The sequence below is a fragment of the Phycodurus eques genome, chromosome 4, assembly GCF_024500275.1.
Source record: "Phycodurus eques isolate BA_2022a chromosome 4, UOR_Pequ_1.1, whole genome shotgun sequence".
NCBI classification, from domain to species: Eukaryota; Metazoa; Chordata; class Actinopteri; order Syngnathiformes; family Syngnathidae; genus Phycodurus; species Phycodurus eques.
In genome coordinates this window covers 10,302,654-10,330,380 of record NC_084528.1, presented here as the reverse complement: position 1 = coordinate 10,330,380, position 27,727 = coordinate 10,302,654, and the positions used below count along the sequence as shown (strand labels likewise).

The window sequence follows — 27,727 nt, the reverse complement described above, 5'->3', positions numbered from 1 at the left end:
ATGTTCTTCTGGACCAAACTTTCAAATTGTCTTTACTTTTAATAACACATTTTAAAATATTAAAGTTATGAGTGATGCGGGCATGATGATACATTTTGTGTTTGGACCATTTTCAACTGTACGGAAACCAAGCTGATGTACAGAAATTGGGACAAAATTTCAGGGGGAAAACATTTTTCAAAAACTATGGCATATGAAAACCAAGGTTCCACTGTATATATATGATGAGGCAATTATACATAGATATAGTTCCACAGTCATAACGACCCTCTAAGGAAAACCATAGCTACAATCTGCCCCGCGACAAAAATGAGTCTGACACCCCTCTTCTATAGCATTTCTCCTCATTAGGGTGACAGGTGAGCTGGAGCCCCAGTTGACAGGCACACCCTGCACTGGTCGCCAGACACTTGCAGGCCACATACTATACAAGCAAGCATCCACATTCACTCTTCCATCTATAGACAATTTAGACTCTTCCATCAGGCACAGTGGACGACTGCACATCCGCCTCACAGTTCTGAGGACTTGGGTTAAAATCTGGCCTCGCCTGTGTGGAGTTTGCATGTTCTCCCCGTGCCTGTGTGGGTTTCTCCGGGTACTCTGGTTTCCTCCCACATACCAAAAATATGCATGGTAGGTCAATTGAAGACTCTAAATTGCCCCTAGGTATGAATGTGAGTAATTGTTGTTTGCAATTGGCTGGCAACCAGTTCAGGGTGTACCTGCCTACTGCCTGGAGTTAGCTGGGATAGGCTCCAGCATACCCGCGACCCTAGTGTGGATAAGTGGTGTAGAAAATGGATGGATGGATGGAATCAACCTAACATGCACGTTTCTGTAGTTTTGAAGGAAGCTTAAGTACCTCGTTTCCACAAAATGGCCTTCAATATACTCATGAATCAATTGACTTTGACTTTCTATACCAAGTGGAACTGGAGCTGACACGAATGGTCAGTCTACAACCTGGACTGGTCACCACAAGCCACATATGCCATGTGTGGCATGTGAACACACATTCCCTATACAGAGGTCCGTGAGTGAACAACTTCATTCATGAGTCTTTTATGAGATAATTTTAAAAATGTCAACAACAACAAAAAAATCATTGAATGTTAATTTATAACATTGCATCTACGCAACTACATTCTTTGACAGTTCCAGCTAAAAGATACTGATTCCGTTGAGTAAAAGTGATTCAAAATGTAGCCACAGTATGAAGACTAAGCTACGTACTTCAAGTGGTGTCATTGCATTTCCAAGTTTGGATTAGCATGTATGATTTACAAGATACAAATGCATGTATGATTTGCAAGATAGTCTACTCTTTATTCAACATATGAAACCAAGCATGAGTCAGAAAGAAAAAGTAAGCAACAGGAAAAAGGCAAATAAATTACATCACTTCAAACGATTCTGATCAAGAGACATGTTGACATGTTGTTGTCCAAGTGCAAACACCCTACCCTCCTTATCTTCCACTGATAAATCGGTGGATTAAAACGTGCCCAATTCCATATTCAAATCATAGTTCCATAAGAATTCCAATTCACAAAAATTCCGAATTTGTTGAACAGAGCATAGATAACCGGACACTGATTTTCTTTGATATCCATAATTCAATGCAGAGTCAGGCACATGCAGATGGCAAAAGCTTTTAAGAAACAGCTGTCACAGTTGTAATAAAGAGAAACCAAAGCCAAAAATGTTACATCACAAGACTTAATTGCTTAATTTAGTTTAATATATATATATATATATATATATATATATATATATATAGCATGATTTGAGTTAATGTTGCTTTACTCAAGTGCAAAAACACCAACAGACCACAAATGTATGCTATCCAAGGCAACAGCGACTAAAACGAGATTACATTTACATTTAACAACTACCTACTGTGTAATCCACCGTGTGTATTGTCCATTTAGGTCATATTTACATGCTTAAAACTTCCCTGTGGCTTTACAGCAACACAATCTCTGGTCTAGGCTGAAGCTAATCCGAAATACAAAATGCATTTAAAGAAATGCAAATCTGGGAAACGAGAACACAATGTCTTCACAATAGCAAAGCTGGAGTGATGAAACATGTTCAACATGATATACGAGAAGTGACAAGTAGCCTTAAAACACAGGCAAATCAAAGCAGTTTCCCTCAATATCCTGTGTATTGCAGGAACCATTTCTCCATAAATAGTCAATGAGTATTTGCCGAGTATTGTCATGGTTGAAAGGTTTTTAGTAAGAGCGGATGGCGGGAGGAACACGGGCGCAGTCCTCTTCGTCCAGAGAGTGGTCAATGACGGGACGGTACTCCAAGGTCACCTGTGATTGGGCAAAGCATTATGCAAATTATTATTTGTTACAGTCAACAATAGTTAGTGTAACAGCAACAAACATACACACGTGCGCACACTAAGGTAAAGTGTACAGTACCTTGCCAGTTTTGGGGTCAACATAAGACATAGTGTGTTTCCGCCAATGCTGCTCAAAGGGCTTCTTCTCCTGACCCTGCAAAGGCTTTGAGTAATCGTACTCATCAAGGCGATCCTGCGGTTCAAAAGAGACCTAATATCAGAAGAGGAATGAAGAGGGATGCTTTTTTTTCCCCCTCTTCTGGAACAGACCTTGAAGTCCTCTCTGGCATGAGCTCCACGACTCTCCTTTCTCCGCTCAGCCGAGTGAATGGTCTGGACGGCGTTCAGCATCAGATTCTGCAGCTCCAGCGTTTCCACCAGGTCCGTGTTCCACACAATGCCTGACGAGGATGACAGTCAAGAGTGGAAACAGTGAAGTTTCTTTTAGGTTCAAACTACTGAAGTCAGGCACAAGATCACGCAGTGAAGATATCCTAGAGTAGGCGTGTCATGATAATAACTATATCGACTTATTGGGTCAATAAATAAAATGACAATAGTTTTTCTGGACTCGATAAACTGTCATTGTTTTGGTGGGCCGATGTACAGATATGTCACAGTCTGTGTTTTTAGTTTTAGTAGTGTTTCATGTTTTCCTGTGTACCATATTGTTCATGTCTTGTGCTCATTTAGTTATTGTGTCCACCTGTTCTCGTTAACCCTCTACCTTGTGTCAACCAATCAGCTCCCTCCACCCACTCGTGTCTTGTCCAGGTGTTTGTTGTCTTTTCAATTTGTATTGATTTCCCTGCTTTCCTTCCGTCTATACGTGTTGCTGCATTGTCGTGTGCTGTTGGTTGGGTCATTGTCAGTCTGTTCTCTCATCAAGTCTTGCTTTCTGGCAGTGATGGCCAGAGGAAGCATCATAACACTTCAGCCATTGGTTCGAGTAATGGTTCATTTCTTCATGTGCACATGAGACCACCTGCTGGCCATGTGCATAATGACAGGAAATACATTCCCTTTGAGAAAATGTTTTTGAAAAACAACTGTAATTGATAAGCCTCAATGATAGTTCTTTATGTGGCGCGGTCCTGCTTGTGGTTCAAACTCACACGACCACCATAGTCCAGGTTGAGAGTCGAGTGCACCAACCACTGGGCTATGAGACCAGGGTGCTGTGTTCGCAGCCTGTTTCCAAGGATTCCGAGGTTTGACGTACGTGAGCTGTAATCGGTTGCCATCTCTACCATCCAAGCTACGTCCAAATTGTATGCCGTAAACACTCTCCAAACTCTATCTTTATTCAAACTCTGAGCTGACCGCGATTCTATTAAAAAAACAAAAAAAAAACAAAAAAAAAGTTTTAAATGGAGCCTGAAATGAGGGGTTTATATTGCTCTCAAACCTTGTGGCAAACTCTGAAGCGCTTCCCGAATTAAGTCACGTGGTACAGCCGGGCAGCGAGGCTTCTGACGTCATCACTTCCAGCTCCTCCCCTAAATGAAGCAAGCTTCGATACACGCTTTGCGGAAACGCCCCTTCCATTCCCGACATGCCTCGAAGACTCACTACATCACTATTTTCTGGTGTTTTGCGTTTACTCCAAGTGTTTCTTTGTTACTTTGATTATTGATTTTTGGGACTTTGTCAAGTTAGTATTTTCATTTTTCTTGCACCTTTTTATTATTTATTTCAGACCCACGGGGATCCATATCACAGCGTAAAGAAAAAGAATAGAGAAACAAAGGAAATTATAATAATAATCAAAACAACAATACTGATTTAAGAGCAAAATAATACAAAATATTAAGGCCGTGGGTTTTCTCCAGGTACTCCAGTTTCCTCCCACATCCCAAAAACATGCATGGTAGGTTAAATGGTAGACTAAATTGCCTGTTGGTGTGAATGTGAGTGTGAATGGTTGTTTGTTTATATGTGCCCTGCGATTGACTGGGCAATAGGAGTACACCCAGGGTACACCCTGAACTGGTCACCAGAGTATGCTGGGATAGGTTCTAGCGTGCCCGCGACCCTAGTGTGGTTAAGCGGTACGGAAAGTGGATGGATGGAACTCAGAAGTTCCAAGTGGGAAATTTACAACTTCCCAAAAGTTTGAAATGCAACATTTGTGGTACCTCTGTCAAAGGTCTTGATATCTTCCATGGTCTGGTAAATGGCATCCAATTTGTCACATCCCTCCTTCAGGACAGAACCAGTACGGAACACAGCAGCGTGGGCCTGCATCGCCTGGATAAGCATAAATGAAGTTAATCGTGCATAACGTCTTTAAGTGTGTGTGCGTGTTTCCATTCTATGCATGTATACCTTCTGCATGTTGAGCCTGATTTCAGAGGTTCGCAGGCTTCCATCGGCAAACCTCATCTTATCCAGGTTGGCCACAGACTCTTCCCCTGCACTGGACTTCAGAGGGGAAAGTGCCTCTCCTGAAGGGGAAGAAACAAAACTACCATCATGTCAGGACAAGGTTCAACTTTACACAACTGAGTTTTATTTGTAGAGCACTTTAAAAACAACCGCAGTTAAAACAAAGAACTGCACATAAATAAAACATATGAAAATTTAACATACCATAATTAAAAAATAATTTAATAGTAAAAAAAGTTAAAAACAACAAAAACACTCAAATTAAGGGCTCAAGTCTCATACTGTGTTGGATTTTAAGGTAGGTTTTAAAAATGGACAGCGAAGTGGCTTGTTAATGTGCACTGGCAGGTCATTCAATGGTTTGGGACCAGTGACAGAAAAAGCCCTATCCCTACTGAGCTTCCGCTTCGACTTTGGCAGTGGCGTCGTTAGGCCTCCAAAAATTATCTTAAGCCTTCCTACATGATTCATTTATTTATTCATTTACAAAAAAATACAAATAAATTCAATATAAAGTCGCCAGGAAATTAGTTAGAAATAATTACCTAACCTATCACTTATTCACTCAGTTTCCTTTCACTTCATAGTATAAGGTTGAGAGCCTTTCTAGTGTGTCGTTGTCCAATCCGCTCCACTTGTTCATACTGAAAACATCCTTATAACTGAAAATCAAGTCCATGTTTTACCTGCAACCTTACTTGCACTGGTACATGCCTCTATTAGAGTGTACATTTTGTGTATACCTGGGTAGGTAGGGCACAGGCTTGCTTAAAAGCAGCGTGAGGAAAAGAAAATGAAGGATGGACTCTCATTATTCACTTAAATATGATCATACATTTTCGGATTCCTTTCAATTCATAGTGTGGTAGAGAGCCCTTGTCATTATCCAATCCCTTCCACTACATCATATAGAACATGTTCTTATTACTAAAATTTCAGTCCATGTTTTCCCAGTGACCTTGCTTGCACTGGCTTTTTTTTTTTTTGCATGCATGCAGTTTTACATACACTGAAACGTGTACATATTTTTTATTTGTTGTGGTTAATGTTGTAAACATACTACCTATGTTTGTGTACTGTATTTAAAAAAGGACTGAAATTAGTGTTGGTCTGATCAAATCGGCCACCGATCATGATCGGGCAATTTCTGTGAAAAACACCTGACCGGCACTTGTCTATCAATGCCTTTTATTGCCGATCACAAAAACGGATTACCCGTGGCTCGTACTTTACAACCTGCAGCCTGTGGAGAATGTGTGCTCTGCAGTGTAGCATCCCCGGCCCATTACACATTCCGTAGTTGCACAGCAGATGCAAAGCAAACCCAAACAATCATGTCAGATCATATAGCCAATAGAACTCACCATAAATACATACAATTTAAAGCTAATCTATATGATCGGTATCAGCAGTGATCTGCTGAAACAAGGCGAGGTGGCCCGAGTTGGAAGACCAACTCGAGCAATGGTTTAATGAGCAAATTAACAGCCGGGAGACGCTTCTCTACAGTTACCATTCGACTGAGTGCAATAACTCGGAGCTTGCCATCATTCCGGGAGACTTGACAAAGGAACTCCAACCGCTGGACATCGATGTAAACAGGGCGTTCAAAGTGAAGTTGTGAGCGGCGTGGGAGCGATGGATGACATATGGCGAACACAGCTTTACTAGGACTGGGAAGCAGCGGCGGGCGAGTTACGCCACAATTTGTGAATGGATTGTGGATACTTGGGCTAACGTGTCTGCTTGCACTGTTGTTCGAGCTTTCGAAAAAGCCGGCATCATTTCCGAGGAGCCGCACGGCAACGACACTGACTCCGACAATGACGAGAGGGAACCTGCCGTGTTTGGAGAACTTGTCCAGCTGTTCATTTTGGATACAGAACATGAGGACTTTGATGGATTTGTGGATGAGGATTGATAAAAAAAATAACGTGAGTACATTGGTTGTACTTTATTTAAGTATTTAACAAACTCAGTTTTGCTCCCGCTGCCCTTTTAAAAACATTGTTTTAGCGTGCATGCATGCTACCGTATGTTTTAAGCTAGCATATGTTTTACCATGCCTGCGCCCAATAATACGGTGCGCCTTATTGGATGTGTTAAATACAGAAATAGACCCGTAACTGAGACTGCGCCTTTTAATACGGTGGGCCTTATGGTCGTGAACATACGGTAAAAACATAAAAAAAGTCATTTTTCATTTTTTGATTTCCAGTGGAAAGAACGAATCAGACACTGATTCAAATCCGTTCTGGGTGATAAATATAAAACAATTACATGAAAAACAGTAAGTACAGGAGGAAATAACCATGCCTTTTTGTACCGCATGACCATGGACTCTTTTGCGGCACTAGGTAGTTCATTGTGTCGGGCGGCTCAGGAGGTAGAGCGGGTCGTCCAGTGACCGAAAGGTAGCTGATTCGAATCCCGGCTCCAACTGTCTGCATGTCAAAGTATACTTTGGCAAGACACTGAACCCTAATTTTCTCCCAGTGGGCCTGGCAGCGCCTTGCATGGCAGCAGTCACCCATTAGTGTATGAACGTGTATGTGAATGTGAGGCTTTCTAAAGCGCTTTGGGCACTGTGATAGTGTAGATAAAGCGCTGTATAAGTGGAGTCCATTTACCATTGTGCTCTGTTTGTAACCTCAAAACACAATCGTAAACCGAGGACACCCTGTACCTTGAAAGACAATCTTGTCATAATCATCTGCATTTTGACCTCACCAGGTTTGTGCTCCTCAGCGATGGTGAGGGCGCAGGCTCTGCCAAAGACCACCAGGTCCAAAAGAGAGTTGGCACCCAGTCTGTTGGCACCATGAACACTTGCACAGCCAGCCTCTCCACAGGCGTACAGTCCACGAACCACCTTATCCTCGCCGTTGGTGTAAGTGATCACCTAAGGGCAGGAAAAGAACCAGAATGATCACAGTTGCAGAAGAGTGGTGTGTGAAAACTGAGACTTACCTGGCCTTTGTAGTTTGTAGGTATACCTCCCATGTTGTAGTGGACGGTTGGCAGGACAGGAATGGGCTCCTTAGTGACATCCACTCCCGCAAAGACCATCGCTGTCTCAGAGATGCCGGGTAGCCTTGTGGCGAGCTGCTGAGGAGGCAGGTGGTGTAGCTGCAGGTATACGTGGTCCTTCTCCGGACCCACACCCCTAAAGGATGACACACACACACACACTACAGTGTACCACCGCTATATCATGGTTCCTCATTTGCGTCCGTTATATTGGAATTTGTAGAACTTCTTAAAAACATTTCAAACAAACACACACTTCTGTTAGTTAAAAAAAAAAAATGTATTCCCCGAGTCCGAACTTATAGCTCCATGCCTTCAGTGTGGTACAGTGTTGTGCTGCAACATGCTCTACTAGATGCAAGTACTGCGTAATTCAGAGCAAGAAGAGGAAGGGAAGGGCAGGGAAAAAAACCACAATGATTACTTTGCTTCAGTAATAAGTCATTGTTCCCACACATTTGCCTCAGTTTTCTTGTATGCTCTGTTTGTATGATTTCCTGCTACATGTATGTTACAGTAGCAGTTGTTTGAAGGTTCATAACTATTGTAAAATCTACGCTAATTTTATTTAGCCCATCTATTGTATTTTGTATTATACATTAGCATTAGGCTCGCGGACTTTTGTCATACAAAATTATATGGTTTGGTCAAACATTTTTTTCTTTAAATGTACCATGTTTAATTATCTTTTGTTTTATGTCAGTTTTACAGTAAACTTCAACTGTGAGTGATAAACAGCTTGATGCAAGCATGTGTTGTCTTTTAATTGGAGAATTGTGCCAGCAAAAGAGTAAGAACAGGCACTAGGAATACTTGAAAAAATGTTTTAATCTGTTAAAAGTGTGTTTTCATAAGATTAAATGTGTTTAAAGATTGTAGAAGAGGTAAAACTCTATTGAGAATGGGTTTGGAACCTATTCCATACGATTATCGAGTTTTCATGATAGTTTCCTTCTTGCAAAGGAAGAAGGAAACTATCATCTTTCCTTCAGTTACCTGCCCTCTCTGATCTCTATGGTCATGGAGCGGGACACCACGTCTCTGGACGCCAGGTCCTTGGCGTTGGGCGCGTAGCGCTCCATGAAGCGCTCGCCTTCACTGTTGATCAGGATGCCTCCCTCCCCACGGCAGCCCTCTGTGATCAGGCAGCCGGCTCCGTAGATCCCTGGAATGGCGATACAGTAATAATATCGTCAAACTACTGCAGCAAGATGAAACCTCCTACATCTTTTAGTATTTCCTGAAGAGTGCATCGTTTGACGTCGTAACAAGCTTTGTGAACAACTTCACTTCATAAGGCGACATCTTTGATGCAAATGTTTATTAGTGGTGGATAATAATAAATTATCACATAAAAAAATTCATGCATGATCCCCTCAACGAAAAGATAATCATTGGAAACACAGACTGTGCTCGTTTGACCAAATGGAGATTCATTTACTCACCGTATTTTCACGACTATAAGGCGCACTTAAAAGTCGTAAATTGTCTCCAAAATGTACGGGGCGCCTTATAATGCGGCACACCTTATGTGTGCACCGAGTTCCAAAATCTAAAAATGTTGTTGTGTGATGAGTGCTCCGCTTGACTGACAGGGAGCATTTCCTGCCGACACGCTGCTTATACAGAGGAAACGCGGACGTGGTTGAGGACAGCATGCGGACGTAAAGGGGGAAGGGTGCGCATGAAGGAGGACGCTAAAGCCACGCCCCCAGTAGGTATATAGCGCCAGTCAAGCCAGCCTCCACTCGTAAAGTAGCAATCAAGCCAGCCGCCCCTAATTTTGTTCAGCGCCAGTCAAGCCAGCCTCCACTCGTAAAGTAGCAATCAAGCCAGCCGCCCCTAATTGTGTTCATACTAGGCATTACGGTAATAAGTCGCCAACTCGCGGCGAAAGCCACCTTCAAAATAAAAGCTTCCCAATAATACGGATGTCAATGCTCTTCGGTTAAGGAATGCAACCAGCAAGGTTAATTTGAATCTTGAGATGCATTCAAAAATGTAGTTTATTAGTTTTCGGGGACTTTTATTTTGAAATACAATAACAGATCTTCATTCAACTCTTTTAGTGGAGTCCTTGGTGGTCTGTCACACAGATCTGGACTTGTCTTGCGATACCAATGGGATTATGTTGGGGTGGCTTTGGCTCAGTAGGCAGAACAGGTTCGAATCCCTGCTACGACTGTCCGCATGTCGAAGTGTCCTTGGGCAAGACACTGAACCCTAATTTGCTCCCAGTGGGCCTGGCAGCGCCTCGCACGGCAGCCGTCGCCCATTGGTTTATGAATGTGTGTGTGAATGTGAGGCTTTGTACAGCGCTTTGGGCACTTTGATGATGTAGATAAAGAGCTATATTTGAAGGTGGCTTTGCCGCGAGTTGGCGACCTATTTCCGTAATGCTTAGTATGAACAAAATTAGGGGCGGCTGGCTTGACTGCTATTTTATGAGTGGAGGCTGGCTTGACCGCAGTCGAAAACTGCACCTACGAAGAGACACGTTTACGAAGTACAATTTAAACTGCAAGCTATCAGTTACGTGGAGGAACATGGGAATCGAGCAGCCGCAAGAGAATTCAAGATCAACGAATATATGGTTCGAAAGTGGAGGAAGCAGGAAAACGAGCTACGCCAAGCCAAGAAAACGAAGCTGGGTTTCCGTGGAAAAAAAAGAAAAACAAAACACGGAAACAAGGCGAGGTGGCCCGAGTTGGAAGACCAACTCGAGCAATGGATTAATGAACTCCAACCGCTGGACATCGGTGTAAACAGGGCGTTCAAAGTGAAGTTGTGAGCCGCGTGGGAGCGATGGATGACAGATGGTGAACACAGCTTTACTAAGACGAGGAGGCAGCGCCGGGCGTTTTACGCCACAATTTGTGAATGGATTGTGTATGCTTGGGCTAACGTCTGCTTGCACTGTTGTTCGAGCTTGCGTAAAAGCCGGCATCATTTCTGAGGAGCCGCACGGCAACGAGACTGACTCAACCTGGCATGTTTAATTGAGAACTTGCCCAGCTGTTCATTTCGGATACAGAACATGAAGACTTTGATGGATTTGTGGATGAGGATTGATCAAAAAAATAACATGAGTACATTGTTAAATACTTCAATAAAGTACAACCGAACTCAGTTTTGCTCCCGCTGACTTTTTAAAAACATTGTTTTAGCGTGCATGCATGGTACCGTGTGTTTTACGCTAGCGTATGTTTTACCATGCCTGCGCCCAATAATACGGTGCGCCTTATTGTATGTGTTAAATACAGAAATAGACCACTTAACTGAGACTGCACCTTTTAATACGGTGCGCCCTATGGTCGTGAAACTACGGTACATGCATTTACACTCTAGTCGCTATATAATTTGTCTCTTTACTTTCTAGGAATCTAGATATTTGAAATAAATTACTAGGATGCTACTAGTGTCAACATACAAAAAAAATAACTCTCTTTGCAGTTTGGTATACAGTTAGTGATAAATTGTACATTTTTAATCTCGGGCAAGAAGAACTCTAAAACAGCAACAGAAATACAGGGCTTTATGTAAGGAAGGCCTGTAACCGGAGCTCCCTGTAAACAACAAAGTGTAAAATGAGTCCTTGGATGAAAAGCCACTAGAGAGGGTTTATCCGTGATTCAAAAATAGCAAATTGAAGTATGAGTATGATAAACAACCTCACAGAATGTGGTCATTAAAGTAATGATGTCAGAAAGGGGAATTTTACTCAACATTATTACAAAACGATTGGGAAGACCAACAAATCAATTGTTATGTTGGTATTAAACTCATATGTGAACTTACATTTTTTTTGTCTGCCTTTTTATGTCATTTGCCACAGGAGTCGTGCAGTAGTTGTGTTGTCTTTTAAAATAAAGCTCGGTGCCACCTTTGGTTTCTACAAAGCGTATAGTCTTTTCTCACCAGTGGGATGGAACTGTACAAACTCCAAATCCTGGCAGGGCAGACCTGCTCTGGTCACCATGGCGTTTCCATCCCCGGTACTGGTGTGAGCAGATGTGCAGCTGAAATAGGTTCGACCATAACCCCTGGAAACAGAGACAGTTTTGGCTGGTGTAAATGGAAGCATAGATGCTTCAACATTGCCTAAGTGCCCACTTCTTTGTGCACGTTTGCTTACCCAGTAGCAATGACAGTATTCTGAGCTCTGAAGCGATGAATAGATCCATCCTCCATGCAGAGTGCGATCACACCTTTGCATTCCCCATTTTCCATCAGCAGGTCCAGCGCAAAATACTCCACAAAGTAACTGGTGTCGTAACGCAGCGACTGAACATACAACACAAAATTGAGACAAATTGTACTGTATTAGGAGTGTCCAACTGGTCAGGCTGTATTCCAAAGTGAAAATGTAAAATGAGTAGCATACCCGTCCATACAGAGTGTGAAGTAGTGAATGCCCAGTCCTGTCTGCGACACAACAGCAGCGGTGGGCTTGGCCTCCTTTGCCGTATTTGAGACTCTGACCCCCAAACGCCCTCTGGTAGATCTTACCATCTTCAGTGCGGCTGAAAGGCATGCCAAAGTTCTCCAACTAGTGGAGAGATAGTTGTATTTGGGTTACCTGGTGCTGTATTTGGGTTATCTGACATAATGCATCTGAAACTACAAATGCATGGTCTTAGGCCGTATCATATAGATAACATCATGCATTTCAATACATACAGTTCATATAAAAGTTTACACACACCTGTTCAAATGCCAGGTTTTTGTGATTTGAAAAAATGAGACCACCATAAATCACTTCAAATAGTTTTTTTATTCCCATTAAATGTGACCAAAAACTGTTGCTTTCTAGCAGAAGCCTGAAGGTTTTGTGCGGACACTGACTGATATTTGAAATTGTTCATAATTCCCTCCACCTTTACGAAGGCCCCAGTCTAAGTAGGTGAAAAACAGCCCCAAAGCATGCTGCTGCCATCACCATTATGGCCAAAAAGTTCAACATTGGTTTCATCTTTACATAACACTCACACAATTTCCCACATGCGTTTGGGAGATTTCAAATGGAGTTTTACAAAATGTAGCCAGGCCACATGGACTTAACAGCCTGTACTTTCCAGAAATTCCAGCAGCTCCTTCATGTTGCAGTCAGCCTCCCTAAGCTGTTTTCTTTTTGCAGACATGCAAACACCAGAGGCATGAAAAAAAGGACCAAAAAAAAAAAATATTTTAAAAAAGCATTGTAGGGGAGGTGTGTGGGGGTGGCGGGGGGATCCTTATGCAGATAACGTTTTTGATTTTAACATAAATTTAGCAATCTGGAAGACTGAAAAGTACAATAAGGCCAAATAAAAAAACTATTCTTCACGCAGAAAAACATTTATTTACACCGCTCATGTACATGTTGATGTACAAATTTAGGACTAAAATTAAATTTGCGTCATTTCTTTGCTTTTTCATTTTGGCCTCCAGCTTGAGCCAGGCCCATCTCCACCTGCTGTGCCAAATGAATGGCATCCTCCTCTTTAAGTGCTCTCATTCTGGAAAAGAATTTACTCCAATCATTGTCTGTCTCACTTTGACCAACAATGCTAATCCCGAATGCAACCTCCAGGAAAATATGAAGTACAATATTTTTCTGTTTTTATTGGCCATTGCTAAATTTGAAGTTAGTTCATTCTGTGTTGTGACATAATTCCTAACATTGCTCCGTCACGTAAGACATCCTAATTACTACTAGATGTACTAGCAGATCAACTCTTGCCGCCGATGTTACGTGTGCTTCGCTGTTCCACTGCCACGACACGCAGCTCCTCAACGCGAAAATACAAAAGACCAGTGCAACAAATACGACACTGGCTGATCTGATGAGCAAAAATGTTGCTCAAACATAAGATTATCAATAGATAATCCAGAGGTGGGTAGAGTAGCCAAATATTATACTCAATTAAGAATACTGTTACTTGACAATAATGTGACTCAAGTAAACGTAAAAAGTAGTCCTCCAAAAAAATACAGTAATAAGTACACAGTAAAATAATTACTCAATTACTGAATAAACAGTGGGTAACTTTAGATTTTTTAACCACAGCATGAACATCAATTTAAAAAAAAACAAAAAATAAAAACATTGCAAAATAAAATTCAAATTTTGATGTTGCTGTGTGTGGGCGTGTGTGTATGCACAGTCAAAACTACAACATCTGCAATTTACTCCACGGTGTTTTCTTAAGTTATACATGAGCTGAAATATCCATGTTTGGGCAGATAGTGCCAGACAAATACTACAATATATGGAAGCTGTTGTTTTTGTTCGTCTAAATGTAAACACGACGAGTTGCACACCGTTGCCCTCATGGTAACGACCACCTTTCCAGCATAGCCGCCACGGAGGCACGACGATAAGATGGGCTGGCTTATCTAGTTTTAATACCGATGGCCGGGAAGCCCAATAGAAGATGTTGTGTGAGGTCATGTGACTTTCTTGTGTCGTTTGATTGGTGAACTAGACATACGTCTCTCGCGCTTAAACTGGATTTGAACAAACAGCATCAATGCGGAAGTCGAAGTCTCGCTCACGAAATAGTTGATTGATAAGCAATAATTTATAAATAAAAGTAGCGACCGCCATTTAGATCATTGTAATGGAGTAAAAGTACCGTTACTTCTTAACAGCAGCAGCGGCGGAATTGTTTTTTCTGGTCTCGTCAACTCTTGTGATTTATCTCAGGCCGATGCGTCAGCATATTAGTTCGCCGCGGAATAATATTCACAATTACATCTGTGTGTCGGTGGTGGATGTGTGGAATGGCTCTAGCTGCCAGCGCTGAAGGAGTACAAAACAGTCTATGACGACGGCTGATCTGATCTGTACGATTCACGGAAATGGCCTATTTTGAGTTCAAAACGGCAAATTTCGCCGAAAGGCAACTGATTTGCATGTATGTTTTTATCTTTTCATCAATTTGGGAGGGACATCCAGTGTTTGGTAATGTCACTGTTGTGTCGTATTTTCAGCACTTGATGATATCAGACTGTCTTCCACAGTATATTTAATGCCTTGGAAATTCTTTTGGGCGGCTGGTGGCCGACTGGTTAGCACATCTGCCTCACAGTTCTGAGGACCTGGGTTCAAATCCGGCCTCGCTCGTGTGGCGTTTACAAGTTTTCCCAGTGCCTGCGTGGGTTTTCTCTGGGTACTCCGGTTTCCTCCCATGTCCCAAAAATATGCATGGTAGGTTAATTGATTACTCTAAATTGCCCATAGGTGTGAATGTGAGTACAAATGGTTGTTTTTTTATGTGTGTCCTGCGATTGGCTGGCAACCAGTTCAGAGTGTAGTCCACCTCTCACCCAGAGTCAGCTGGGAGAGGCTCTAGCACGCCCGCAACCCTAATGAGGATAAGCAGTACGGAAAATGAATGGAAATTCTTTCATAGCCTTCTCGTGACTGATACCTTTAAACAATGAGATCCCTCTGATGCTAGGGAAGCGTTCCGCGGACCATGGCTTGTGCTGTCAGATGTGACCACAAAAATGTCAGGAAACGCCTACTAGAACATCGGGATTAATCGGAGGCATTTTAAATTGTGGCAGGTATGTGCTCACTCCCATTTAACATGAGTTAGAATGTGATAATTAATTCTGAACACAGCCACATCCCCAGTTATAAAGGGGTGAGCACACTTGTGCACCACATCATCTCAGTTGTTTATTTTTACTGAATATGAATGGATGAAATTTGTAATGAAGTAAACATTTTTTTAACTTATGTTGAGACTTCAAATACAGTGGATAAAAACAATACAATGTATTTTTTTTATCTTTACTATAAATGTACAATTTTAAAAAATGAAATTTTAGAATTTTTTCGTCTGCTAAATACATTTTTTTTAACTAAAAATCTGCAGCAATACCACAACCACAATATTATGACTACTTGCACAATGTTATCCAATACAAGAGCTGTATCAAACATTTGGTGTCTGTATACCGGTGTAAAATAAAATGTGCGCTCAGTTTTGATTGACAGTCACAGAGATATAAATTTAACAATATATGTTTGTTGCAGTTGCAAATGTGAATTTAAATGAGTATATGTCTTTACCTCCACCACAGCTGCAGGAGCCTGTTCCGTCATGTAGTGGATGGCATCCTGGTCCCCCAGCCAATCAGAACCCTTTACAGTGTCGTAGAAATGCCACCTCCAGTCATCATTCTCCATGTTGCCGAGAGCTGCATTGATTCCACCCTGCGAAAATAGATTGATCAACAATTTACTTGACCAATATTATTAGATTTGGTTTGGTTCTTAAATTACATAAAATGATATTGGGGACTATCTTTAACGAAACATTTTAAAAAGATTACACTACCTGTGCTGCAACAGTGTGAGACCTGGTGGGGAAAAGCTTGGTGACACAAGCAGTGTTAAAGCCAGCCTCAGACAGGCCAAAAGCTGCCCTGAGTCCCGCTCCTCCAGCGCCAACGACCACGGCATCAAACTCGTGATCCACGACTGGGTACTGACTGGAGATCTGAAGTGAACAAGCAAAAGCACTTTAATTTTAGAAAACCTTACACAAGCACTGCATTCACATTGTTTATAATGACCCACAACAACACCTCAAATACAGCACACTGAAATGAACAAAATCAATCTATACAGGCTATCCAATCATGTTTCTATGAATGTAGTTGCTTATTTTAACTCACATCATCAGAAACTTTGGCATTTTTCTTGCCGTAAATGGAGAAGTGCAAATTTCTCGAACCTTGAACTGCTGTAGCAGGGACCTGGCAGCAAAGAAGACGAAAATATCAATTATAGGACTCAACAGGTATCAAAATATTACAGATATTAGGTATATATAAAGATCATCCATCCATTTTCTGAGCCGCTTCTCCTCACAAGGGTCGCGGGCGTGCTGGAGCCTATCCCAGCTATCATCGGGCAGGAGGCGGGGTACACCCTGAACTGGTTGCCAGCCAATCGCAGGGCACATATAAACAAACAACCATTCGCACTCACATTTTACAACTGAACAACATTTTACAAGGGGTTCTCCATCTTCAGTACCAACATAAAACCACTTAACGTTTTTCATTTGATTGGTCTAAATGTATGGACAAGAAGTGCACTTTCCCACTAAAATTTGGGTCGCCTCAGAGAAACGGAACTCCATCGTTAACCGAATCTTGACCCCCTGAATCTTATCTATAATCTTATCTATAGATGCTCAAAACAAGCCTGATTTAGAAGAACTACAATATGCAGTATTATGATGAATATCATATCCAAATAGACCTCTCCAGTAATGTTTTATAAGAACAGGCAGTGTTTTTTTATGTAGTAGATCCGATCCACCCTTCCATCCATTTTCCATTCAGCTTATCCTCACTAGGGTCGCGGGCGTCTGGCCCCTATCCCAGCTATCTTCGGGCGAGAGGCGGGGTACAGCCTGAACTAGTCGCCAGCCAATCGAAGGGCACATACAAAACAAAAAAACATGACCATTCACACTAACACCTCCCTCAGACCTAATTTAGAGTCTTGAATGAACAATTAATGAACAACTTTTGCGGGATGAAACCGGAGTAGCCGGAGAAATCCCACGCAGCACGAGGCCGGATTGGAACCCGGGTCCTCAGAACCGTGAGGCAAATGTGTTAACCAGTCGCCCACCGACCCGCCCTACTCGATCCTAAATATTGTATAAACCGGTAGGTAATGCTACCTGTTTTGTATGTAGGTAATGCTAAGTTAAAAACTACGCTAACAATAATAGACGCTACAACGCTTTCCTCAAGGACAACGAAGTGAACAGATTCTTCTCAACAGTACAACTTCTAGTCAGACATTATTAAAATACAAATATATGTGCATGGTTTGAAAGAAAGGGCCACAGAATGTACTTTGTTGGCCTTTCAAAAGCCAATTTTCACTGCAGATTTAGCTAGTGTCACATTGAAGCAGCCCTTTACTACGTAACGCAGGTTACGCAACTCGGTTAGTTATGAAAGCACTGCGGCACGATATTTTTCTTCATGGGGGGGGGGGGGAAAAAAGACGAAACGACTTCAGAACTCAAGTGTTAGTACTTACGGCTTTTCTAGAGGACAGTATCCTCTTGGACAGGAGCCGAGAGGCAGCTTGAACACCAGCCATTTTGTCAGTCAGTCAGCTACACGAGTGATGGGAACCGCGGTGGTTCTTTGGAGTGCACTGAAACATTCGAATCAGTTCTTTAAAAAGATCCGTCCAAAAGATTCGTTCACCGAATCGTTCAGTTCTTTCCCACAAATCATCAGAATCATCTTTATTTTGCCAAGTATGTCCAAAAAAAAAAACCACACAAGGAATTTGTCTCCGGTAGTTGGAGCCGCTCTTGTACGACAACAGACAGTCAATTGACAGAAAACACTTTTGAGACATAAAGACATTGAGAAAAAAAACAGTCACTGAGCCATAAAGGGTTACTCGTTATCTGGTAATGCCCGTACATTTAAAAAAAAATTTTTTTTTTACAATTGTGCAAAAAGATGCAGCGTCCTCTAGCACTTAGAGCAGTTTGAATGGCTAATATAGCAATAGTCCGGTGCAATGACCATTGCGCAAAGGGCGCCGAGACTTCATGTAATGTATGCGGTTTAAAGTGACGAGTAGTGCGATAATCTGGGACAATGTCGATTGTGCAAATGTTGCAGATGCTACTCAGGCACATGAGAGGCCAGTATTGGGCAACAACAGATATGCAAATAGTGCAACATGGCGAGACTACTGCAGTGAGTGCACAAGTAATGTATAATTGGCTCGACAGAAATGTGAGCCAATTGTTTGCGAGTTCTAGTTTGCATTGATCGGTAGCGCCTACCTAAGGGAAGAAGCTGCAAGAGCTGGTGACCCGGGTGCGGAGGGTCCGAGAGGATTTTGCACGCTCTTGTCTTAGTTCTGGCAGCGTGCAAGTCCTCAAGGGTGGGCACGGGGGTACCGACAATCTTTTCAGCAGTTTTGATTGTCCGTTGCAGTCAGAGTTTTTTTTTTTTGTAGCAGCACCAAACCAGACTGTGATGGAACCATTCAAGTGCTTCCTCATCCCTGAGGTTCACGTTCAATCAATACGTTCACCGAAGGACCAGGCGTTGTTGTTGTGACGTATTGAAAACTAGGAAAGGCGGGGATATTTAAAATAAAGAAAGAAAGAAAAATGTGCTTGACTGACTCAACATTAGCCGTTACCTTGAAACGAATCACTCATCGTGCTAGTATATCGGTCCTTAGCGGATCACAAACGAAGAAGTTCACTGAACACATCACTCAGTTCACTTAAGTCCCTCCCTCGCCGGCACGGCGCTGCCTGACGCTGGATGCTCATTGGTCATTCGCCGAAGTGAATGAAAACGCTGGCGAATCCCACATGGCATAGCGTTGAATGACTACCGCCCCCGCCAGCACGCTGGCTGCTCATTGGTCATTCGCCGAAGATTCAGAAGTGAGTGACAGAACTCTTCAGAAGTTCCGTTTCCGCTACCAGCCGACTCGCTCGCCTCACAGCGGCGGGCTGCGGCCAAGCTAAAAGAACGAATCATTTCATAAACTGATTCGGTTCGGTTCGTTCACTAAAAAGATTCGTTCTTCTGAACGAAACGTTCACGAACGTAACAACACTTGACGACACTCCAGTCCAGACCGGAGCTGGAGCCTGACGTATTTCGTTGCACTGGAATGAACCACCCGGCGATAAACAGGGGTGAAATGATATTTAAAGTGTTAATGTACCCCTCTTCGATCTTTTGTTGGGACTAATTTTACTACATGAATATTTCAAAATGTAAATTATTTGAAACACTCGTATACTTGTGTTCATTGTGTCAATTAATGGAAAATGTTTAATAACACTACTCAAAAAAAAAAAAAAAAAAACAGTTGGTGTCAACAGTCACGGACAGTCTACGAGTTAACATTGTATAACAAGGGTGTGTGGTCCCGGAACAAATGTATCAGTGACCCAGACTTTCCTTTGAAGGTGAGACACAACAGCACAAGGCAGTACTTTTGAACAGACACACGTTGAGTTGTCGAACCCACAAAACACCGTTGGATGCATTTGTGAAATACACTAACGTGTATGAGCACGTAGGCTACCATGTTAGCTAGTTTTTTTTTTAGCTTTTACCTAGCCTTGTTTGTGGTTAGCTGGGCTGTCAACCTTGCGAGCATGGTGCAAATGTTGTGTTGCGGCTATTTGAGTTAATTAAGATGATGGGTACATCTCACCCATTGATTCAGATGTTTGAACGTCTTCTGTTGGCGTGTTTAGAAGTTATTGGGACTTCTCACCTGAAGTGGTAATCGAGTGTGTAATGAACCACTGACTTCGTGGTCGTTTAGTATAACACGATTAGCAGTGGTGCGAAGTAACGAAGTAGAGGTGTCACAATAAATGGAGTACTCGATCAACAAACTGATCGACAACCATTTTCATAATAAATTAATCGCTTAGAGCCATTGTTTAACTTACAATTGTCCAAATTCTCTGATATCAGCCTCTCAACAGTATATGTTATCAGATTTCTGGAGTCCTTCATGAAAGCAGACTGATGATTAAAATAAGACATTTGCAAACATCTTTTACTTTGGAAAACAATGATCAAGTTGTTTGCCTATTTTCTGCCATGTTATGGACCAAACCAGTAATTCAATCATAATCATTCATTAATTTATTTTCTGTACCCCTTATCCTCACTAGGGTCGCGGGCGTGCTGGAGCCTCTCCCAGCTGACTCTGGGCGAGAGGCGGGGTACACTCTGAACTGGTCGCCAGCCAATCACAGGACACATATAAACAAACAACCATTCGCACTCACATTCACGCCTACGGGCAATTTCGAGTCTTCAATCAACCTTGCATGCATGTTTTTGGGATGTGGGAGGAAACCTCAGTAGCCGGAGAAAACCCACGCCGGCACGGGGAGAACATGCAAACTCCACACAGGCGAGACCGAATTTGAACCCGGGTCCTCAGAACTGTGAGGCAGACGTGCTAACCAGTCGTCCAGCGTGCCGCTTTTATCATAATCAATTTATGGGGGGGGAAAATACTACTTTAATACGGAAATGATTGTTAGTTGCAGCTGTAGTATTCATAAACTGTAATTGACATATAATTGAACCTGAAGTCAGCCTCAGAAGTGTATATCAAACGAGCCCATTACATTAATCAGTACCCAAGAAGTAGCTCTCAGTTTCTAAAAGGTAGAGTACATCATCCCTCGCTCTTGTGTGATATTGCTTAATTGTTGTTTATGTAGTTTTGTTCGATCATTATCATAATCAGTTAATAAACATCCATCCATCCATTTTCTGTACCGATTATCCTCACTAGGGTCACGGGCGTGCGGGAGCCTAACCCAGCTATCTTCGGGCGAGAGGCGGGGTACACCCTGAACTGGTCGCCAGCCAATCGCATACAAATACAAATACAAACAAAGAATCATTCGCACTCACATTCACACCTATCGGCAATTTAGTCTTCAATCAACAGTATTTGAAAAAAATATTTTGCAATAAGCTTGAATGCAAAATGTTGTTTTGTCCGATTAATCGATGGAATGATCGATAGAAAGATAGATTCTAAAATTATTCGATCGTTACAGCCCTATAACTAGGACTCGGACTTGCCCTCGAAATCCTCATTCGCCATTTGTATTGACAGTAACGAAATAACATCTAAATCACAATCGAATCGTTCCTCGTACTATTTCAAAATAACAGTCCAACAGCTGAAAAGTGAAAAATATAATAACATTTCAAATCGATTGAACCAAAAAGAAAGTACGCAGGAACGTTTTGGCTGTCGCTTCTCCCTCTAGAAAGGTTTTTCTTTTTACTTTAAAATGGCTTACGTTAACCAGAGTCCCTCGCCGTACCATGGCCAAATATAGGTTGGTTGGTTGGGCAAATGCGCCTGTCGGTACCGTAAATCCTTGCTGTCTTGGACCAGCTGCCGCCTGTCTAGCTAGCTGGCTGGCTACTTAGCCTGCTGCTGGCTATCTCGTTATCTTTCTTGCTGTGTTGGATCAACTCTCTCCCATTGGGGCGCTGCCATGAATATCCGTGCAGCTCCTCAAAACTAGGGTAATGGACAACTTCTACAGAGATCTCGTGGAGGGCGATATTATAGCTATAACTGTGCACATGTGCAGAAACTATGGGTGGCAAGTCCAAATTCTGTCGGCTGTAAACGAAGACTAAAAATTGGGAAATATTTTGAAGTAAATGTGGCATAGCAGCTCTTAGTAGTATGTTACTCTTTTATCCGTTGTGATTCGAATCCAAAAAGTCTGATTTGGCATTTGTTTTTTTTCTGCAGACTTGAATACCAACTCGAGTCACCACCCATTTGTGCATAGCCCTACGTACTATACCGAAATACAAATACTGCATTATTCTATTTTAGTAGATGTAATTTACTTATTTATATTTCTGATAACCTTTTACTTTAACTCCCTACATTTGAAACGTGTACTTTCTACTCCTGACTCTGTCAAAATAGGCTTTTTACTTTTTTCTACCGTCGCGGATAACGATACAACGTAAAAAAAAACTTATTTCGATCAAAGTAGAGCGCATTTGAGATCTTGATGGAGTGATTGAGAACTTGGGTATGTATAAGGCAGAAAAAACAGGGACAACAGTGACATGGAAGAACTTGAACAGGGAGCATTATCGACAATGGCAACAGATTCGGAGCAGCAAAATATTTAAGAATTGATGTCGGCTACAAGAATTATCTCGGCATTTGCAAATTTGCCTATTTGAAGATTTTTGGGGGAATCTATCCTTTGTCATTCTCTGAAAACTAACCTATTTGCTGTTTTTATGCTTAGGCCAAAGCAGTAAAAGTGTTACTTTGGTGCCGTCTTGTATTGTTCTTGTTGGGTTTGATTAATTGGTGGGGGTTTTTCGTCTGCATTTGAGCTGTCCTGTTTTGTTGGCAGTCCTTGAGTTTACCTCGTGCAATGGAACAGTCAAATTTAAAGTGAAAATTGTATTTGCTTCTCTCACAATGCTGACCATGTAGTTTACTTTGCCCTTACAATTTGCCTGTATTTCTCAACATTTATATGACTTATAATGTTTGTGTAAAGCGCTAATGTACTTATTTTTTCCCCCATGTGTGATGTCATGTCAGTTTGTGCTAACACATTATTCAGGCTATTATGGTAGATAATACAATTATTGAACCTCATTTATTTGTGTTGAAAAATTGAACTGCTGAATATAGCCGTTTATGTAACATAGGTTCATAATGGTGTATTTTCTAGATGCATGGTGTTGATACCTTGCTGACTATTCTTTGTGTGTTGTTACAGAACACAGTAAATAAATAAATTCTAACTGAATACCAGTCTCTGTATTAAGTTATTTGCCGCCATCTTATGGCACATAGGCAATTACAAATTCCCTTTAGTGGGCCTCAATCTATCGCAGAGTTTTGCTATTTGGGGCTGGGCTCAGTCCCCATCTCCCTTGAATAGCGGGGGTTCACTGGAATCTGAAAAAACACAAGATGGTTTTTTTCAGTCATTATTAGCTTTCTCAGCCTTTTTGTTGCTCGGTTCCCAATATTAGCAGAGCTATGGCAACACATTGTTTTGATACCATAAAAGTCCAGCCAATGTTAGCTCGCTCTTAAACAACATGTAATGTGATTTTTTTTTCTTCTTCTTCTCAGTAGGAGCATTATGTCAGTTATTAAAAGAGGATAAGTCTTTTGTGTTCAGTTCTTTTTCTTTTCTTTTTCGTTGTGCCAAGTTATTAAAACGCATATATAACTGACTGTAAACAAAAAAATTTTTTTTTTTTTACTTTTGCAATGAAGTATATTTCAGAATCTGTACTTTTTACTAATACTTAAGGACAGGAGTTGAATCATGACCTCTACTTTTCCTAGTTTTATATATATATATTTTTACACACAAGTATCTGTACTTCTACATGGGCAGACAGAGTGTGAGAACCTTTGCATTCTTTGACAATGAGAGTAAATGTCGATTGTATAAGCCATTCTACTTGAAACTTGGAACAGAACACCACAAGATAATGTTAATGATAATGTTTTGATTTGTTTGTGTGGTGTAACAGCAGCCTCCATGAACAACCTGAATGACCCTCCAAGATGGAACATTCAACCAGACCCAAGAGAAAGGGGGGAGGGAGGCGCAGATGGCAACCAGTGGAACTATGCTCTGCTGGTGCCTATGCTGGGACTGGCTGCATTTCGTAAGTTAAACAAGCACGTGTTCAATGTTAGAGTGCCAGATAAGAATGGTGGGATTGAAATTAAATACTGTTTTACAATGTTTGTAAACAGTAGGTGTCAGAATACTTCTGGATGGCAGAACGTGAGTGACTACTGCTGAGCTAAACTAAAATGATGATAAAAAACAGATGTACCCCAAAATGTAGTTTTTGTTGTTGTTGTTTTTTTTCTCTCCCCTTCAAAAGAATCAAAATAAATTCAGTGGAAGCAGAGAAGAAAGTCATTCAAGCCACTTACCCTATTTTTTGCAGTTCTCTGCCTTGATCAAATGACATGTAATGGTTTGTTCACCATTGGTGCCATCGGAGAACGCTTCGACTTTTGCCACCCGGAACAACGTCCTGAATTGTCCTGTATCAAAACTAACAAAATATTACACAAACTACAAAATATTGTGTGTGCACCATCATGACGTGTGACGAACATGCAGACGGCGATCACTGTGTGCCTGGTAGACGAGTCTCTTTGCACAGTGCACTGTTCTTTTTCTTTTATTATTGATGTCAACTTAGTGTAGCTGTTGCTATATTGTCCTAAGCAGCCATTCTTGTCACTGTGAACTGCTACTTACATATTGCATTCCATTTTCTCTGTTTGGTTGGTTAGCATCACACTTTTTCACTTTTAAAATCACTTTCTGTGTGGCATCCTAAGAAACATTGATCCATATTTATGTTTTTATTTTTTAAATGCTTAATCCTTATCATGTTCATGGTTCTAAGAGCCTATCCCAGCTGACTTCAGGCAAACGGTAGACGCCCTGGATTGGGCACCTGTCAAACATAGGGCGCATATCGAAGCAAAGAACCATCGACACTCGCATTCACATCGTAGTGGGAACTGAACACGCGCTTTTCCACCGGCAGTCAAGTCAAGCGAATGAACCACGACACTGTCAGTGACTCCCTCAAAAAACACACTAAAATGCCAAAAATGAGCAAAATACACTTGTAAAGTTAAAGCTAGATGCTCACTGAGATAAAGTCGATGATGCTTGATGAAAGTTGTTGATATTTGTGTGACTTTAGTGGTGTAATTTTGCTCCAAAGTTTGGTCCATTTCTAATTTTACAAACTTCTACAGTACTTCTATTGTACAAGAGAGCAAATCTGATATTACAATAATTTACTATCACTGTCACTATCAGTCATATGGCTGCATTAAGTCATAACATTAGCGTTTTCATATTAAGAGACTTTATTTACTTGGCCATTAAAGATTATTCTGATTCTGAGAAGTTTGTAGAAAACCTGCACGTAAATATCATTTCTCAGTGATGTTTTGGTACACTTGTGTATTTTTGACTCAATCTTTGGAGATGAGCAATTACATCAACGCAGGAGCTCTTAATCTTAAAATGAAGAATGAATGAAGCTTCAAGATCAAGACTTAAAAACACCTGTTCTCTACTCAGGTTGGATCTGGACCCGGGAGTCTCAGAGAGAGATCGAGAAGGTCAAAGCCAAGTATAACAAGGATGTGTTCTTGGTAAAAAGTGAGTTGGAGTCACGATATGAGGAGACGTTAACAGAGAGGCGCCGAGCCGTGGCTGCCTTGGAACTGGAGCTGGAGAAGGAGAGACAGAGGGTGAAAGGGTACAGACAGGCCATGATCTCCCAGAGCCATCTTCTGGTAGAAGAACGGAAACGTTTACAGCAGGTAACCTCTCGTCTTACTCGCACAGACTGCACATTTACGTGCCTTGACGGAAACGGACCTATTGTATTAAATCGATCAAAACCATCCATTTTCTATAGCACTTGTTCTCATTAGGGTCACAGGTCAGCTGGAGCCTATTCCAGCTGACCTTCGGCGAGAAATGAGGTAGACCCTGGACTGGTCGCAAGCCAATTGCAGCAGGGCACATATAGATAATCATTCACCCCTATACAGTAGGTAATTTAGAATCTTCAATTAGCCTTGCGTGCATATTTTTGGACTATGGGAGAAAGCTGGGCTATTTGGAGAATACCCATACAAGCACAGGGAGACATGCAAACTCCACAAACAGGAAGGCCAGAGCCGGGATTCGAACCCAGAACCCTAGAACTGTGAGGCAGATGTGCTAACCCCTAGGTTATTGTGTTGCCTTCAATCAAAACCAGGCTCTTAAAAAGTATTTAAACACCGTAATCTTAATTTAGGTGTCACTATAACCACAAAAGTCAAGACAAGAGCCCCTTTCTTCCCCAAGATACAGATTGTACAGAGCTGTAGTTATCTCTATTAGCACAACGCTAACTTCTATGCTAAACGAGCTAAAAGGAGCATCATCGCCACCTAGCAAAGGCAGACATAGTTTGGCTAATGATCAAATTGCACCCATTGCATGTACTGTACATAAAGTGATATTTGAACGACAAGTGTGAAGTAGTCAATGGCTACCTCTTGTAAATGTGTATGTGTGTATCTCTCATACACCAAACACTGTCATCATCTTCACCAGGAGCGTGAGTGGTTGGAGGAAGAGAAACAAAGATATGTCAAGTCTGGAGCTGGAAGGGCTGTGCTGCATCAAGCCATGGAGCAACAGAATGAGTGGTTCCAGAGAGCCAACGGCACACTGCGAGAGCTTGAGGCTCAACTTGTGGAGCGTCAGAATGCCTACTGTTCTCTATTCCTCCCTCGAGACAAGCGCCTGGAGATGGAGAGAAACATGCTACTGAAGGCGGTCAAAGAACCTGTCACGGATGAACTTAATCTAGAGGCTGATCTTAAAGATATTTTTAATAGGGATAAGCACTGTGCAAACTTGATGAACATGGACAAGAGAAAGAACGGAAGTCTCATGTGGCTGTATCTGAAGTACTGGCAGTTGCAGGTCACTGTTCAGAAACACAAGAGAACCGAGGCGGCCATTCGAGGGGAAGACGTTGAGCCGCAAACAAAATGATGACAAGATGAGGCAATCATTTTCCTTTGACTTGTGGGTCACAAATGGAAGATGCATGAAGTTCTGATCTCAATGTTTGGAAAGACCTTTTGTCACAATTTTAAAAATGCTGCAAATTAGTTCTTCCTTAATTTAAGATGCCCCAAATAAGACTCATTAGCTTAAACTATGAGGTACATCCACATTGGATACACAATCAAAGCTTAAAATCGAAGTATATTCTTTTGAAATCTTTTGTCAGAATGTGTGTCATCTATCTAACTTTCTGTGCATACCATGGAATCTAACGTTATTTACTGGACCTTTGTTCATCTTCGTGTGATGAACTTGTATATCGACATTTGGTTTGATACTGCCTGACTGAGTTATTTTATCTTGAAATTGAGTGCAATGTCCTGATGCTTATTCGTCTCCAGCTCAATCTCATAAAGTTAATCTCTGTTTAAGAGCCTGATAAACTGCCATTCATGACACTTCACATAAAGTGATGCCTCTAATTGATCAATTGAACAAGTATCAGAGGTGGGCACAAAGAGGTGTTTGGTAATCACGATGGCTGAAGTAACACTTGAATCTACATACAAAGAAAATTGGTATTTTCTTATAACACTATGACAATTACGTTTTAGTTCTAACAATATTGTGGTGAGTGCTTGATTTTATGTTCAGATGCATAGATATTGCACACAATAAAGCCGTTGTGTGGGAGTTTGATATATTGGAGTATCTGTGTTTTTTTTCTATTTTCTTAGTTGTCAACACTACCTGCAAG

At 41.6% G+C, this 27,727-nt stretch overlaps 2 protein-coding genes across 3 annotated transcripts; one reads left to right on the top strand and one right to left on the bottom strand.

Annotated features, from left to right (window-relative positions):
• Positions 1-1,305: 1,305 nt before the first annotated feature.
• Positions 1,306-17,963, bottom strand: sdha (succinate dehydrogenase complex, subunit A, flavoprotein (Fp)). The gene is made up of 15 exons (XM_061673901.1): positions 17,844-17,963; positions 16,454-16,534; positions 16,114-16,275; positions 15,846-15,989; positions 12,165-12,329; positions 11,916-12,064; positions 11,699-11,823; positions 8,777-8,945; positions 7,721-7,916; positions 7,481-7,652; positions 4,691-4,809; positions 4,501-4,612; positions 2,633-2,763; positions 2,442-2,555; positions 1,306-2,330 (listed from the first exon to the last, which is right to left on the bottom strand). Exons 1-15 carry the CDS (start codon positions 17,904-17,906, stop codon positions 2,244-2,246), a joined length of 1,989 nt encoding a protein of 662 aa, XP_061529885.1. The 5' UTR covers positions 17,907-17,963; the 3' UTR covers positions 1,306-2,243.
• Positions 17,964-19,674: 1,711 nt separating this feature from the next.
• ccdc127a (coiled-coil domain containing 127a) lies at positions 19,675-27,727 on the top strand. 2 transcript variants are annotated; one of them, XM_061675548.1, is made up of 4 exons: positions 19,675-19,764; positions 23,888-24,022; positions 25,477-25,721; positions 26,509-27,727. In XM_061675548.1, the coding sequence occupies exons 2-4, from the start codon at positions 23,893-23,895 to the stop codon at positions 26,953-26,955; spliced, it is 822 nt and encodes a 273-aa protein (XP_061531532.1). In that variant the 5' UTR covers positions 19,675-19,764; positions 23,888-23,892; the 3' UTR covers positions 26,956-27,727. The 2 variants fall into 2 exon arrangements, with proteins under 2 accessions (XP_061531532.1, XP_061531531.1); XM_061675547.1 differs by having other exon boundaries at positions 19,681-19,764; positions 23,885-24,022; positions 26,509-27,726.